General features: G+C 26.2%; 2 protein-coding genes across 2 annotated transcripts; both read right to left on the bottom strand.

Annotated features, from left to right (window-relative positions):
• Window positions 1–1,353: 1,353 nt before the first annotated feature.
• LOC113378311 (cytochrome P450 6k1-like) lies at window positions 1,354–4,455 on the bottom strand. Its single transcript, XM_026618848.1, has 10 exons — window positions 4,304–4,455; window positions 4,007–4,241; window positions 3,721–3,822; window positions 3,420–3,613; window positions 3,135–3,271; window positions 2,978–3,072; window positions 2,743–2,869; window positions 2,271–2,418; window positions 2,087–2,197; window positions 1,354–1,612 (listed from the first exon to the last, which is right to left on the bottom strand). The coding sequence occupies exons 1-10, from the start codon at window positions 4,453–4,455 to the stop codon at window positions 1,438–1,440; spliced, it is 1,476 nt and encodes a 491-aa protein (XP_026474633.1). The 3' UTR covers window positions 1,354–1,437.
• A 5,578-nt stretch (window positions 4,456–10,033) lies between these two features.
• Window positions 10,034–11,849, bottom strand: LOC113378321 (protein THEM6-like; the record flags this gene model as incomplete). Its single annotated transcript, XM_026618859.1, has 4 exons — window positions 10,034–10,093; window positions 10,171–10,327; window positions 11,275–11,453; window positions 11,673–11,849. Coding segments are annotated over 4 exons (573 nt in total), but the record flags the coding sequence as incomplete, so codon positions are not given.
• Between the last annotated feature and the right edge of the window lie 5,588 nt (window positions 11,850–17,437).

Genomic DNA, 17,437 nt, shown 5'->3' on the forward strand with positions numbered 1-17,437 from the left:
TATAGATTAAAAGATAAAATGACAAGTAAAAAACTGATACATACCACACCAGAAAAAACAATAACCATTTTTTTGTTAATTATATATTTATTATAAATATATATAATTATAAATATATATTATTTATATATTCATACATATTTTTATTATTTAAAAAAAATCTATTTTTGTCTCACCGGCAATAGTAAATTTTATTATATTTTAGGCAATTTGATTATCATGTGAATAATAACTTATTTTTATTATTCAATTTTTATATTATTATTTTATTATATACAAAGTTTTGATTTTTTCATTGAAAAATGTTCTTAAATTTGCCTGTTCTGTTTTTTCTCCGACTTGAAATCGTTAACATGCTGAATGATGACACGCATATAGTGTCGAAACGTATATGAAAAATTGTTAAATTATTTATTGCTTTTTATTTGATAATTTGGATGCAAAAAATCTAAAATTTACATCTTATATATAAAATTCTTCTGTACGGGTGTATGATGTGATACTTCTCCTAAACGGTTATTCGGATTTTGATAATTCTTTTTAGAGTTTATCAAAGGAAATTTTTAAGATTTAATGAAAGATAAAACTATAGTAATATTGTACAAATAAATGGCAAAAATTACAAAAAACCACTTATCATTTTTTGACATTGAGAACATTTGAACTTTCATCTGCTAGAAATGTCAACTCACTTGAAATTTGAATTTAGCTGAAATTATGAGCCTAGATAATATTAGAATGTAATATTTAAGAAAAATGCAATGTCTACATTATTATTGCCGAAAAGCAGCTGAGATGTGCCAGAAATTAAAATAATATAAGATACAGTCAACAGTATATATGTTTGCTAGATAAATTCATCAATATTTATCTCAGCATCCAATCATCTCCCAATACTACTTTGTCCATCTCCAACAGATGTCACCTCCAATTTCTTTATCACCTTCCAAATTTCATTTCCTTTAAACCTGTTCGATTGAGTAATTCGAATTTCATTATCAAACGACAGCCCGAAGCGAAAACACCTTAATACGGTTTTAATAATTACTTAAATTTTACGATTCAAGTTTTCGGAGTTGTCGTCTCGTCGTTATATAATAATCGGTGCAATCTTGAATATTTCCATCACCCACTGACCGAAATAAATGTTTGCCGAACGAAAGTGATTTGTTTACAATTTTTAAAAGGTGATTTTAAAAGTAAGTCTGTTACTGACATGGATCGAGGAATTTAATTTGCACAATATGAGACACGATTTCCTGATTTGGTAAATGGTAAATGGTAAATGATATTGGGTTAGTATTTTATATTTGGCGATTGTAAGATTTTGTAAAACAACTTGGATGGGTTTTATATACTTTATTTATATGGAATATGCTGTGTATAAATAAATACAAAGTAAATTAATTTTCAAGCCCTAAATCCATTAGTCATCTTTTATCTCGGTGTATAAGTAATCCACGCACCACCAACCAGTCTTGGCATGAAGCTCCTAGGGTCTAATTTAGGGTCTGCATCCTTCCCTTCAGAAATTTTCAATTTGAAAGATCTCACGACTGCCATTACACTCGTCTTGATTTGCAAGAAGGCAAATCTTTGGCCTAGGCAAAGTCTAAAAACATAATAGAATGAGGACCAATGGTGATTTGCAAAGCTTTGATTGAATTTTTTAACACTTTTAAAATCACGGAGGTAAATTTTAATGGAAACTACTTTTTTAGATGTTTTCTATGATGACTACTTCATTCCATAGTAATAAAAAATCTTTGATCAAAAGCTGGTCGTGAACTTTAATGGTAACTACTCTTATTTAGAAGTTTTTCATGAGTACTTCATTCCTAGATGATAATACAAGCTTTGACTTAAAGCAGGTTTTAAATTTTGATAAAAACTACTTTTTGTGGTCTATGATGACAATTTTATTTATTCTCCAATTCTTTTAATTTTCAATTATGAACCCAATTCATTTTCTTTTTTTCTGAACTTTATGATCAACAAAGAATCTTTAGTTCTAATCTGTGACCACTATTCCAACCTGCACAAATTTTGCCTATAATTTACCTACAAAAATCAATTACTTATTTACCTTGGTCCTGCCCCCCATGGGAAAAAAGCATCTTTCGTAAAAGTTTCTGCAGAACCTTCAAAAAATCTTGATGGATCAAATTTATCAGGATTGGAGAAGTACTGCGGATCCCTAGGAAACCATCCATAAAATAATTTATTAATTGATATTTGGTACAGATTATATAATGTATTAATTATTGTACTTGTGGAATGATCCAATAGCTACATGTACAGAGTCTCCTCTTTTTATTCCGATTGCCCTTTTGGGGCCTCCTTCAAATGGAGGCAACTCGTAGTCTTTGGTGCAGGTTCTTGGAAAGGCTGCTACTATTGGCCATTTGCGTAATGTTTCTAAAATAATAATAATAATAAAATTAATAGTAATACTACTGTTAACAAAACGCCTTGTCCAGTAAGGTAATTGGCACTTCTGAAAGTTTTGGTGTAATAGATTCTAAAATATATCATGAATTGGTGGAATTAAATTATCAATTATTTAGATGCTATATAAATTTATTTGTTTAGGATATTCTCATAGTTATTAAAATTATAAAATTTTTCAAGAAACCAATGAGAACACTTTTTCCATCTTTACGTTACCAGATTTTTCAATTAATTTTGATGCAATATATGTTTTTTTTTTGGTAAATACTGACCCATTTATTTTTTTATTACCATTAATAACAGCATCCAAATATGTCATCTCAATCATTGCATCATAAGTAACTTTATCTTCATGACCTTTTAGCACTTCTTCAATTTCCTTCACCATTCTATCTTGGACATCAGGATTTTTGGCAATCTAAATAAAAAAATTAATTATTGTTTTTTTTTATAATTGTAAAGAAAATTTCTATAAACAGCATATTTGCTTCGTGATTGACCAGTAACTTTGATCATAATGTTTTACCTCGTATAAAGCTAAACATATAACTGATCCTGAAGTTTCAAATCCATCCAGAAGAAAGCTGGTACATTGTGCTGCTATATCTTCCATTGTAAATTCTACAAAATTGACACACAAATAAGGATTCTATTAATTTTTTAAATAAATTATTATAATTTACTTTGTCCATCTGTTTGATCGTGCAATTGCATAAGATTTTGCAGAAAATCATCTCTTTTGATTTTGTTATCCTTTCGATATTGAACTGTGTCCTGGACCATTTTTATTATCCAATCTGTTACTAGTTCAGGAACAAACCTAAAAGAATAGAAATTGATTTGAGAGGAAAATATAAAATATTACTGAACATTATGACAGGTTGTGAAAATTTTACTGAGGTAATTGAAACAAGAAATATTTCAAAGCAGTTACACAGGGTCTGGATTAGATGGCTTTTCCTGCTTACCTTATGTTTATAAATTTAGATAAAATTGGAACTGCTGTAACTAATGTTATATTGATAGATGTCCAAGTTGTGGGTTCGAAGATTTTTTTGCCCATTTCCCTGAAGATTGAATCTTCCTTAAAATTGTTCAAACAATTTGCTTCCAAACCAAAAGCACATGATGCTATGACTTCGGTTGTGTATTTGTTACTTAACTAAAAACAGAAAAAAAATATTTTGCATCTTTGGCACTTTTGAACAGCTGATCCATACTTTGGTCTATAATTTAACGTAAAAAGCAAAATGAAAAATCAAATATTACCTCTCTTGTTTCCAATCCAGTAGTTGATGATCCTTCTGCATTTCTGATATGTTTGACCAGATCTTCACATGTTTTATACAGCAATGGAAAAACCAATCGAATCTGAAAAGGAATTAATACCAGTAGTACAACCTTAAGCTAGTACTAATAAAAATTCTAAAGTTTTGCTAAGTTTAGTCAAAAGTTTTTTATTGATCAAGAGGATTTTTGGAGAAACGTGAATAAATTAATAAAGAGGTTTTGTTGCCAAGGTTTTCATATTTTTGAGGTTATTTCATTTACCAACCTTTCCAGAAGACAACATCGGCGCAACCATTTCCCTATACTCCCTCCATTTTTCTCCTTTCATCATGAAAATATTCTTCTTCAGAAGAATATCATCATCAGTACAATGCAAATCAGTATCCTTGAAATAGTTGAAATCTTTCACCAGAATCTGCCTCGCCAGTTGGAGATCTCTGATGACAAAAACTGGTGTACAGAAACGGTAGAAACCGAAGTACGGAAAATCAGGAAACTTCCTAAAAAAATCAGTAAACAAAATTTATATCTATCTATTATTTGGATGTGTCATTTATCTTACTGATAAATTTCGTGCATAACGTCAATGATGTGTCTCTTCTGCAAAATGCAATCTAGCATGTTGCCCACCAAGGGCAATCCCTTTTCGTGGGGAACACGTCTCCATCTAAATTGTCCAAATGTGTATTTGTAGTGTACGTAGACCAGAGTCATCAGGATCATTACTAACGAAAGTATGATCATCTGAAATGAAAGAAATTTAAAAATTTAAAAATTTGAAAATTTAAAAATAAATTTAAAAATGGATCAGAAATTTAGGATTAGAAAACAACTTCGAAACAACTACAAAATGTGTTTTGTAAGTTACTATACAATTTAGTTATCGATTACATTTATTATTATAAATAGTGGATAGCACGCACTTACCTTGAATGTTTATATTTAGATTATTAATACACTTTGTTAAAATTAATTTTTAATTGTTATTTTTATAAAAATATCAAAAAAATGTCTCTACCATTTTCATATACGTACTACAGTAAAATCAAAGGACGAACTATTTACAGAATTGAAATCGGTACCACTTATTATTTTAAATTGGAGTTAATCAAATCATTTCAATGCAGAGTCGAACTGGAAAAGAAATAATAAAATTTAAATACATTATGTATTATGAATCTATTTTTTAATGGAATTATATTTTTTTACATAAATAATTTTGAAATTTACAGTAATTAATTCAAGTAATTAAAAAATTATTAATTAATTTTTTTATTGTCAAATTTTGTTATGTATTTTGTTAATATATATATATATATATATATATAACATTTACAATTTAAATCATGATAAAATGTCAGTCGTTATTGTTAGGAATAATTATTATTTTATTAGTAAAATTAATGTTATTAACATCCTTTTAATAATGTTATTAATTGGTGAGTTACAGTAATGGCAAAAAAATCGAAAATGAAAATTTTTACATATCTTTACGTTTCAAAGGTTTCTGAACATTTTGGCATACCTTAGAAAAAATGCATGTATGTGTGTGTGCGTGTGTATGTGTATGTGCAGATACAAATTTTCGTCGACGATTTCGGAAACACCGTTCAACCGATTTTAATTATTCAAACATTCGATTCCTATTGATAGGGAGATGTGCCGATTAGCTTTTGGCAAAGGCAGGTCTAGTCGTTACGGAGATGCTGAACGAAGAGTGCAGAAAATACAAATCGAGTTTTTGAGAGACTTGAGTATCCGATTTGAATGATTTAAAATTTGTAATGATTAGGAAAAGTGGTGATTAGTTTTTGGCAAAGGCAGGTCTAGCCATTTGAAAGATACAGAGCTGAATGTATAAAAAATGGCAGTTTTTGAGAGAACTAAGCATCCGATTTGAATTATTCAAAGAACTTTTTGCTTGTTTTAACAAAATAATTGCTATTGTAAAAAAAAATTTGTTTCTAATTTTTTTTTCAAAAAAATTTATTTTTTCAAATTTTTTTTTCAAGAAATTTTTTTTTTGTATATCGGAAATAATTCAGATTTTAATTTTAATTCTTTTATAATATACTTTAAACAAATAATTTCAACTTTGCAATTCAGTTTATATAATTTTTATAAATTTTAGACAATGTTACAATATTTATAATAATCCATTTGAAAACATTTAATATTCCTCAATTATTTCGTTACGGTACTGGAAGTTCCAGTAATTTGCCTTAAGACACGATGCCATACACCACTAGTTATTATTTATAATTTGTCAAAAAACCTTATATCCATAACATTACTATTTCACTCGAATTTTTTTTTCAAAATCTGTAAAATCCAAAAATAAAACCCAAACATTTCAAATTATACATCTATATATTTTGCAAATACATTTTCAACATATTACATTATATATAATTTATCTATATATAATTAGTCATTTAGTATATATTTATCTTAATTTACATTTGCAATAATAAATATATTTTAATATTAATAATAAATTCATCAATTTCATTACAACTATATATTTCACAAGCATTTTTGTGCAGAAGTATACTCTCTAAAAATGGATCAGTAAATTATTATTATAAATTTCTTAAATACACAGCCCTGGATTTAAGTACAAAATAATTAAAATATATGAAATAATAAATATTGGAAATAATAGTATTTGTTGATAGTTTTTTAGTGGTGGATTTTCAATTTTACCAAATTATTATCAAACTTTCATCTAAAATTTACCCACATTTTGCCCATACGTCATATTGTAGTTATGATTAAAATTTTTGAAAAATTGTTGGTCAAGATTTTATCTATAATTTATTTTGGATCGGATTTTTGGATTTATGAAAGAGAGGAAAAGAAAATTAGCAATCAGAAATAGAAACTTGAAGAAAAACTGACTATTATTTTGGATCTTGAACAAATGATTAAATCTGAAGTAGGTGTGCCATGTCGCAAAGATAAGACATTTTCCAAAATACTATTCTTGTGGCTGAACTTTATAAAATCTTTCCTACTAGGAAATAAAATATTATGGTGCATATGATGAAAAAAATGTGTGTCAATCAAATTGTTATCGTTGATGTCTATATTAAAAAATTGTTTTATTCCATAAGCACTAATTTATGCTAGAACGAGTTATGTAGTTAATTATCAAAATCACTAAAAACGAAAGTGGATATATAATCTATAATGATTCAATACCTAGAATGGATTCTTATGTGATCTATTTAATATTTCTTATTTTTCACGATCTATTTTTGTTGGAACACAAAAAGTTCATTTACCAAAAAATTAATCTTGAAAGATTCTCTCATAATTTTGGAATACCTTAAAAAAAATCTTGTATCTATATATATAGATCATAGATAAGATTGCAAACACGCCCGCTTTGCAATTACATCAATTTTAATTGTTTCCTCACTCCATAGGGGCGCCACTAACTTTAGCACGTAAATTTACCATTGGTTTCAATTCTGGATAAGATTTATGTAAATATATAATATAAAAACATGATTAATTTGAATAAATGAAATGATACGCGTATAAAATATATTTTTAAATAAATCACAAATAAGTTTTCACAAAAATATATAATAAAAAAAATAAAAAACGTCTATTGTAAACTTGGGCAGAGTAGATCCTCTATTGAGAGCGGAAAACATTAAAACGGGGTAAAGCACACCTGGACCGATTTTGATAGTTCAAAACACAATTATAATTATATTAACATCAGCCTGATTTTTTTTAATTTACCAGTTCAATTTTAGAGAGCAAAAAGTTACATACATTTATTATGAAGAGATCAACAATATTTTAATAAGGCAATTTATAATATATTAAAAATTAATGTATGATAATATTTTTGCATATATATATATGTATATACATATATATATATATATATATATATATATATATATTTCTATTTCATTTATTTTTATTTATTTTATTCCCAACAAAAATGTTTAAATTTCTTTAATTTATAACAAAACTAAGATTTATCATCAGCCTCCGAATTTTTTTCCTATTAAATTTTATCAAATACTGATGATTGTGATAAAGAAATACGAAACGTATGCTATGAACTTTATACAATAATTCTAAAAATATTGGCAAATATAAACAAAAGTTTAAAATTTTCTAAAGTCTCCAATAATATTCTTCAATATTTTAATTTTAAACAGATTTAAAAATCTATCATGATTTTTTTTACAATTTAATCTAAATCAGATATACTGATGATTGTGACAAAGAAATACGAAACGTTTGCAGTAATTTTTTTGCAGTGATTAGAATGGTAAAAATATAATTTTTTATGTTATTCCCCAAAAATAAGATTTTTTCTATGATCAAATTATTTTTTATAATAATTTCCAAAAATATTTTTTATAATAACAAAATTGATAAATTAAAGAATTTTCAAGTTTGGTCTGATATAAAAATTTTGATATCACTCTGATATTATTTAATTAAATAATCACAATTATAAATATATTAAGTATATATATTCAAAATTTTTTCAGCCAAATGGTCGAATTATTTTTCTAAGTTTCGACACTTGCATGTGTGTCACTATTTAGCAATTTCTATAAAATGTATATAAATTTAAATACACAATTTTGGTAATTTATATCTTTTTCTGCTAATCATATAAAAAAAAAGTTGAACTGTCTAAGTGTACAATTTTTTTCAACTTGTTGTATGATGACACATATGCAGTATGGAGACGTATAAAATAAATAATTGGTTGAAAAAATCCTAAAAATATATTTTAATACCGAACAAAAAATAAAATTATGCATAATAATTTTGTTATATTTAGTCTATATTAAATTCAAAAATACTTCTAGTTATACCCTTTTGGCAAAAAATACTATTAGCTTTGCTAATATGAATATTTTATAAATATCTATAAATAATTTTGATTCGTAATTTTTTCTAAAATAGTCAACTTAACTAACGCTATTTTGCAAATAGCTGAATTAATTAAAAGCCCTGTGATAATTTAAATTCTATGAAGTCCTGTTATAAAATTTTATTTTCAATTTTTAAAATCCTAGAACCTATCTAATAATAAGTAGCAATTTATGATATAGTGTGAGGGCTGGACGAAAATTTGTAAGAGTCAATTTTTTGGTAAAACACAAAATTGAGAGAATTTGAATGATGAATAATTTTTCATCCAGCGTGATGATGGATACGTATACTTTGATCTTAATGATATATTGTATCTTTGATCTAAATGTATATTGTATGGCTCTGTATGGATCAGAGACATGGACTCTAAAAAAAACAATAAAAATTACCTGGATATAAAATATGCTGACAAGGAATGATATAAAGTACTACTAAGAGGAAAAAATGGCTTTGCAGGATATGATTGTGTGATTAAAAAAATTGGATAGAGTCCATGTTTGGGGGCGTCCATTAATCACGTAAGGTTTTTAGGGGGAGGGGGGTTTGACAAAAAATCACGAAATATCACGTAATGGAGGGAGGGGTATAGCAAGATATCACGTGCATTTATTTTTTTTTACTATTTTTTATAAAAAAGTTCAAACATTTTTTAAAAAAATTAAAAATTATACAGTTTTTTCACGTAACTAAAAATACACATGATGTTTGGTGGGGGAGGGGGGGTTAATTTTGAATATTACCAAATATCACCAAGGGGAAAGGGGGGGTCTAAAAATCCTTAAAAACTCGCTCACGTAATTAATAGACGCCCCCTTTGGAGAAAAGTGCCTCCTCTGTGACGTCATCAAAAAGGAATAGGAAGGACTGGAAATTCTGGAATGCAGAAGTTGGATGGTAAGCCAATTGAAGTACTGCAAAAAGTTTCCAACTTTAGTGTCTAATGGAAACTTGAAAGACACTCTACTGTCTAAAGTGTAAACTGGAAAGAAACTTTTCTGCCTATTGTGGAAACTAGAAAGAAACTGTACTATCTAAAGAATGACTAAATTGGTAAAAGATGAAGGTCTAAATGAACCAGCAAAAATGTAGATGATCAATGATGAAGTGATCTAGAAATAAGGAAGGTAACATACCATAAAGATGCCTCAAATAAATAATACAAATTCCATACACTTTTTCACGGTGGACTTAATCAATAAACTAAATAGTAGACCAGAGTCTTAAATTAAAAATAAATTTATTATACTTCATTCTTTCCCTCGAAGACTTTCCATTATTCATCCCTTTACTTTCGGTGGTTGACCAGTGGCGTGCTAGGACCAACAGGACCTCCATCTGCTTCAACAGCCTCCGATCCTGAAGGAGCGTACTGTCAGCAACCACTTCGTAAGATGGCGCTGGAAATCTCGTTGGATTCTATCCATTTTGCAACCTGAGAAAAAAAAAGTATAAAAAAAATGAAACAAAACTAGATCCAGAGAGAAAGAGATTCTAAGAAAGGATCTTTACCTCCAATGGCATCGCCGGCTTATATTTTTCATTGATGATGATTGATCCGTTGCTTTGGGCCAAACTTTTGTTATCTAAAGAAACTAGGCCAGCTTCCAAATCAGTGCTGCTCAAGTTGACGCTTTTTTCGACAGTGATACTGCCCTGCTTGGTAGTTCTTAAAAAAAAAACAAAATTTTCATCAATCTTATACGTAATAGTTAAATATTTCTATACTTATTCAAAGAGTCATTTAATCATAAGAATTAAAATTTAAGTTTTTTTTTTAAATTCTGGCAATTGCCTATATATTCTATATATATAAAAATAAGTCAAGTTTTCCTTCCTGACGAAATAACTCCAGAACGCACGAACCGATTTCGACAATTTTGCATTCGTTGGAAAGGTCTCGGGCTCCGCAAGGTTTATAGTTAAGAAAATTAGTGGTGCATGGCATCGTGCTCTAATGGAAATTGCTGGAACTTCACGCACCGTAATTAAAAATTCGAGTAATTACATTAGTGAGAATTATCAGAATTATGCTTGGTTAAGTCAACGAGCAATTCTTGCCGCAAAGAATAATGATGTACACGCACTGAATTTCACCATTCAATCAAAAATTGCTGGCGATTTGGTGACATACCAATGATTCCGACTGGTCTTCCGTTTGACTTCAAACGATTGCAATTTCCAGTTCGCCTTGCGTTCGCAATAACAAGTCGCAAGGCCAATCGCTTAGTGTTTGCGGGATAAATTTTAAATAGATTATTTAGAAAATCATTGTTTTTCACATGGGCAGTTATACGTTGCCTGTTCACGAGTTGGAAAACCATCTGCTTTCTATGTGTTAACGTCAGACCAAAAAACAAAAAATGTGGTTTACCAAAGAGCACTTCAATAAAACGGATAATTTGCGGATTCACTTTCATTTACTTAGAGAAGTTCAACTAAGAACACTTCATTTTTGTAATCGAAATAAATTCATTACTGTTGTATAATAAAATCACATTTTTCCTTTTCAAATATAAAACAAACAAAAAATTTCTTCATCTTTCTCACGAAACCATCAGGTGGCGAAACGGAATTCGTCGTGTTTGCTATAGTTAGTATATAAATATTTCTTACTCATTATTGGGTATTTTTGGAGCCGGTGCCAAAGGATTCTCCAAAAGTCGTCCTATGGCATCACGAGCATCACAAGATATCAGCCTTTGTCTGCAAATGGCAATTGCCAAAATAAACTGATCAGAACAACTGATGAAACGGTGTTCCATGAAAATGCTTTTGTCGTCCCAGTAGACAATCTGGAAAAAAATAGATCAAATAGATACCTTTTTAATAATCTAAATAGAAATTGATTTATTAGTTGATAGAGCAACTTCTGATTGAATTGTTACATAAAAGATAGACTGATAGAGAAACTGATGATTACTGGATCTAAATAACCTGATATACAAAAGGCATTTTTAGGGAGTAATTTTTAGATCTGTGTTAGTTGATTTATATTTTTTTTTATTATTTGCCTTAGATGTAATCCTGTATTTAGAGAAAGGCCTGATGAATCTCCTATAACGTATAGTACTTGCTCCTTGGACCACAGCTCCTCCATTCTGGATTATGGAACGATATAATCCAGTTCTTTCGTAAAAGTCCACTCTTGCAAAATCAATTTCCTGGAAGTAATAGATAATGGATAGATTAAATAGATAATTATAAAGTAGAATTATTATTTCGAATTAGATTGAATCGGATTTTGGATCTCTATCTACTTGGGATTTGAGGGAATATATTTGATTTAATAGTCAATGTCTATTTTGGAACCAAAGGGTGGAAATGGAAACATTTGGAAAATTTTAAGTCAAAATATTAATATCACCATGTCTAACATTTTAGAGAAATTAAAAGTCATATTGTTTTTCTTCTCAATTTTTCTAATTTCTTAGTGGTGAATCTTGTTCTGTTAATAATTTTATAAATTGTTAACATTCGTTTGTATCTCTATCTATTTAGAATGTGACAGGATCTATTTGATTTAATAGTCAATGTCCATTTTAGAACCAAAAATTTGAAACAGATTTAATAAAAAATAGTTAAAATTATAATAATAATTTGTGTATAAATATTGCATTATTTTATTAAATAATAAATTAGGGTTTGTACCATTTTCTAAGTTTGTTGACAAAAATATTGTTCTAGTACAGCCAAAAGCTTTGAATAAATATCCCAAAAATATTTCAATTATTATATGAGCTATATTTCAATTTAGGAAAAGTTAATAATACATTCCTGTTTTTTTTTTTCGAAAAACTGTAGTATATAGTTTTCAACTGACAAAATTGACTAATTTTAAATTAAAAATTACGTTTTATTATTTCTTCAATGAAGAAGCAATGCAGTAAAATTACAATACTGCATTATAAATAATTTTCCTCAGCTTTGTTAAAAAAAATAACTAGTTTGAATTCAAATCGATACAATTCTTGTTATTTATCAATAATATTCTATGCATTTTCGATTTGTCAGAAAACAATTTCATTAAATATTTTTTATTGTTCTGAATGTTTGAAGCTAATGGTTTTGTCCAGAAACTGTTTTTCAAATATTTTTAAAATACTCGACAAAAAAAGAAATTAATTTGTTTATTTGAGGCTCATGACAAGTATTTTTATACGGCATGTATTTGCACAATAAATAATTTAATATTTAAATAAACATTAGACACATGTCTCTTTAATATTTGCTTAAACAATTCGCGGAAAAAGTCTTAAATTTCTTCTGAAGAACGTAGAAGCTCATAAACACACAAAATTTTGCAAAATTAATTTCATTAATTAATTAATTAATTATTAATTAATTTATTTATTAAACATTATATTTCTCAAAGGGCAAATATGTAGTATTATTTAATTTTATTTATTTTCGCACTTTTTTGACAGTAGTATGATTCGATACAAAAGTATTGAACCAATTTTGAAAATTTAAAAACCGTTTAAATTTTAACTCATGCTGATTAGTTTTTGCTAAAGATTGGTTGGGCCATTTTGAAATTAATTATTAAACATTTTCTTAGCCACAGAGTTTATATAACAAATATTATAGTCTTAATGGATATTTCAAAACATTTGTAGTCCTATAGTTGAGCCATAAAATTTCATTAAAGATTAGAATAATGATCAGAGCGTTTAGGGCATATAATGTACTAAAATTAATGAAATTGCATATATTAAATGTTAAAAAATATCAATTGGAAATCGCATTAATTGGTTTTATAAATAAAGTGTAAAATTGCGAAAAAACGTGAGAGAATTATCTATGCAAGAGACGGAAACTGGAAGAAACTTATTTAATCTTCTCTGAAGAGAGGATATTGATATCCAGCAAATAAACAAAAAAAAACGGGTAACGTGAGCTGATTATTTTTTACGTTAAAATTTTTATAAATTTGTATCATCTTCAGAAAAAATTGCTATTTGCAGAAAAATATTGCAAGGGAAAAATATATAGAAAATGTTCTAAGTCTAAGTTTAACTAAGTTTTTTTTGAATAATATTCTGAAAATTTAAACCACTGTGATATATTTAACAATATTTTATTAAAAAAATTAGTTCATGGTGATATATCAATCTGCTAAATTATTTTTCCGCTTGTTAAATTCAATAATAGTACACCGAATAATATATAATTAAATTCTTTCGTGACAGTTTGAGAGCAAAGTAATTGAAAGAAATAATAAATATAATTTATATATTTATTTAATTCATAATTTAAAGAATAGAAATTTAATATCGTAGAAATAAAATATAGTTACGAATTAGCCTTTAATAAAACTCAATTTTTTAAAATTATTTCACTTATTTGGTTCTTAATTAAAAATAGATTTTGGGAATTTTATCGGTATATTATATATTAAATAATAATTGTAAAATTCATAAATCGATAAAAATTGTATATGTGAAATATTAAAATTGCATAATATGATATAAAATATATGAAATTTTCAAATTGAATATTTGATATAAAAATTGCATATATTTAAAATGATCTATGAAATAATTGATTTAATTAAGTGTTCTAGAATTTTATATTCTAATTTGCCAAATAATTTCAAATCGTGTACAACATTATATAGTTTTCTATATTTTCTTATATTAAATTGATTGTTCTTGGAATATATTAAATTTGTATTCAAAATTCAATATAATAATATTTCATTACGAATGAAACATATTAAAATTAAATTATTTTTAAATATATAATACATTTACTATTTAATGTTGAAAACTAATATGGCCACATAGAATTTGATTAAAATATTAAGATTATATTTATATATTATATTCATTATTCAATTGCATTTACTACATTTTATTATTTGTATTTTTCAATACTAAACAATAAAAAATAAATTTTAACGCAAAATAATCGACAGTAAAATTGTTTTATCAAAAAATTAAAATGCATATTTTACTTAAAAAATCAAATAAAGAAAATAGATTTTAAAAAATAGTACTTATTATAAACAGAAAAAGATCTAATTTTGACTTTATTATAAATTTTATTATGAAAAAAAACAGATTATTTTTAAATGTATACTATTTAATGTTGAAAATTAATAGGGCCACATATAGTTTTATTTACTGCGTATTATTGTACTTATTTTTTAATAGTGGACTGTTTAATTAAAATGATGCAAAATAATCGATAAGTAAATTTTTTTAATATATAAAATGTGCAATATAAAATATATTATATTGCACATTATTCTTAAAAAATCAAATGATAAAAATAGTTCTAAATTGAAATAGTACTTTTTACAAAAACAGTAAAATCTAATTTTGTCTTCGGTTCGGAATAACATAATTATAAATTATGAAAAATATAAACAAACTAGTGAGCCAAATAACTGCTTGGAAATTAATTTTTACTGAAAAATTAATTTTTAATCTGGGATGAGAACACACTTAATTTTTCTTTCAAGCTAAAAGTGATCCCTAGTTGAAAATGTAAATAGGTATTCTATATATTTTAATTATTATAATTTAATAATAGGTTTTATTTAACACTATTTATTTTTCTTTGATTTTTCTCACAAGTAATAAATTTCATAAGAAATTAATAATATCAATACAAATAATATATATATATGAAAAAATATTATATAATATTGATATATTAATTATTCTAAATGTTATTAACAATATTTTACCCAAAACTATATATATACATATATTTATAAATTATAAAATATAAAATTTATAAACATACCTGACTCTGCAAAAAGAGCAACAATTATTCCTCTTGTATTGTTTTTTCAATTAAATCAAACACAACACATACCAAAAGTTTTAAATCTCGACTAAATTAATTTATAATTTCTAATAACTAAAACCACTGTATATTAATATTATATAAAATTATTTAATACACTAAAATTGTAAATTTATCTTTAAAATCTAGAATTTATCTCACTATACATTTATTTTATTTCATTTAATTTTTTTACATTTAATTTTACCATGACGACGCGCGCGGTTCGAAATTCGAACATAAACTGTTTTTGATAAAGTTTTCGATGTACCTGATAGGGAACGGTATGCCATAGAGCACCTGGGAGGGGATAGCCTAGTCTAGGTATATGCCTGAATTGGAACAGAAATTAGCCTGATGAACAGGCAAATGAAACTACTACAAGGTGTAAAGAAATGCCTGAAATCCAGGTTTGTTTTAAAATAAGGTTATAGGCCAGGGCTTCCTAAACTTTTGTTCTTTGCGACACCATTTACGATTGCAAATTTCTTGGCGACCCCATTTATGATTGCATGTTTCTTGAAGAACCTTTAAATGATTTATTTAATTGGTAACAAAATACATATACATATGAATATAAGTACGTATGTATGTACGCAAGCGTTCTGTGTATATACGTGTATATAATAGTAATAAGTAAAAATATATAGATGTCTTAATGTAAGTCTGTTACATAAAATATAGATTTATTTTTGTTATAATTGCTGTGATCTCTCATACCAGAACAATTGTCTGACTGAGATACAGTATGTACGAATTATATCAAATAAATAAATAAATAAATAAATAAATAAATAAATAAATAATGACAATATATAGTTTAAGAATTTGTTGAGAACATAAATTAATCAAGATGTCATGTTAAAAAAAAAATGCGCGTAAGGTTCACACGCAATTGAAGTAAAACTTATTTGCTATTGTACAAGATGGCAGTTAAGTTAAAAATAAATACGTCATATAACAATTTTGATCATTAGTAATAAAGTAACACTCACGATGCACCCATTTATTAGTGTCGACCATTATACACATTTATATAATGATAAATTATAAATTATATATTTATAAAAGCATTAAAAATATGTATAATATTTAAAAACAATAATTAATTAAAGTCATACTTCAAATATGACATGATCGGTTTGTCATTGTAATAAGCATTTAGAAATTAACCTTCATTAGAGAAATGAAGTAATTGCTGATAAATAAATTCTATAATATTCGTTCACACAGTGGATAATGTTAAACAACGCCTAAACAAATATCGTTTTTGCAATTTCACTCATCATGTAATTGTGTTTGAAAAACTTCATGTAATTAAAATTAACAATACATTCATTGACTGATGGTATTTTTTTACTTTTTCGCTGGCGATATCATCTCATTCTTTGAACATTTTCATCAAATTTTTATCTAAAAATTTGTTCATAAATTGTTTTTTTTAATAATAGTTAGAACTAAACACTAAATATTTCTAACAATAATTTCATGGAGTACAATTTTGATTTGATGAGCCGCACTTATTCTAATAAGCATTTTATTAGGTTAACTTATGTTATTTATAAATTTAGATTTTTTTGTTCGACGTTGAGACATACTTGAATGTTGATTTTCAGACAATCGTCGAAATAAAAGAAAACAATTAGTAAAATATTTATTTATACGTTTCGACACAGATTGCGTGTCATCATTCAGCAACTCTTCTTGAAATTTTGGTTATAAAGTATCTAAAAGAATTTTAACAAAGTTTTAAAAAAATTAAATTTTAAATTTAAAATATATTATAGATTAAAAGATAAAATGACGAGTAAAAAAATGATACATACCACACCGGGAAAAAATTAATAAATTAATTATATATTTATTATAAATATATATTTATAAATATATATTATTTATATATTTATACATATTTTTATTATTGAAAAATTAATCTATTTTTGTTCTATCGGCAATAGTAAATTTTATTATTTTTTTAAGC

This window comes from Ctenocephalides felis, unplaced genomic scaffold, assembly GCF_003426905.1.
Source record: "Ctenocephalides felis isolate EL2017-DRISC unplaced genomic scaffold, ASM342690v1 CF-g0.4_SCAFFOLD_00845, whole genome shotgun sequence".
NCBI classification, from domain to species: domain Eukaryota; kingdom Metazoa; phylum Arthropoda; class Insecta; order Siphonaptera; family Pulicidae; genus Ctenocephalides; species Ctenocephalides felis.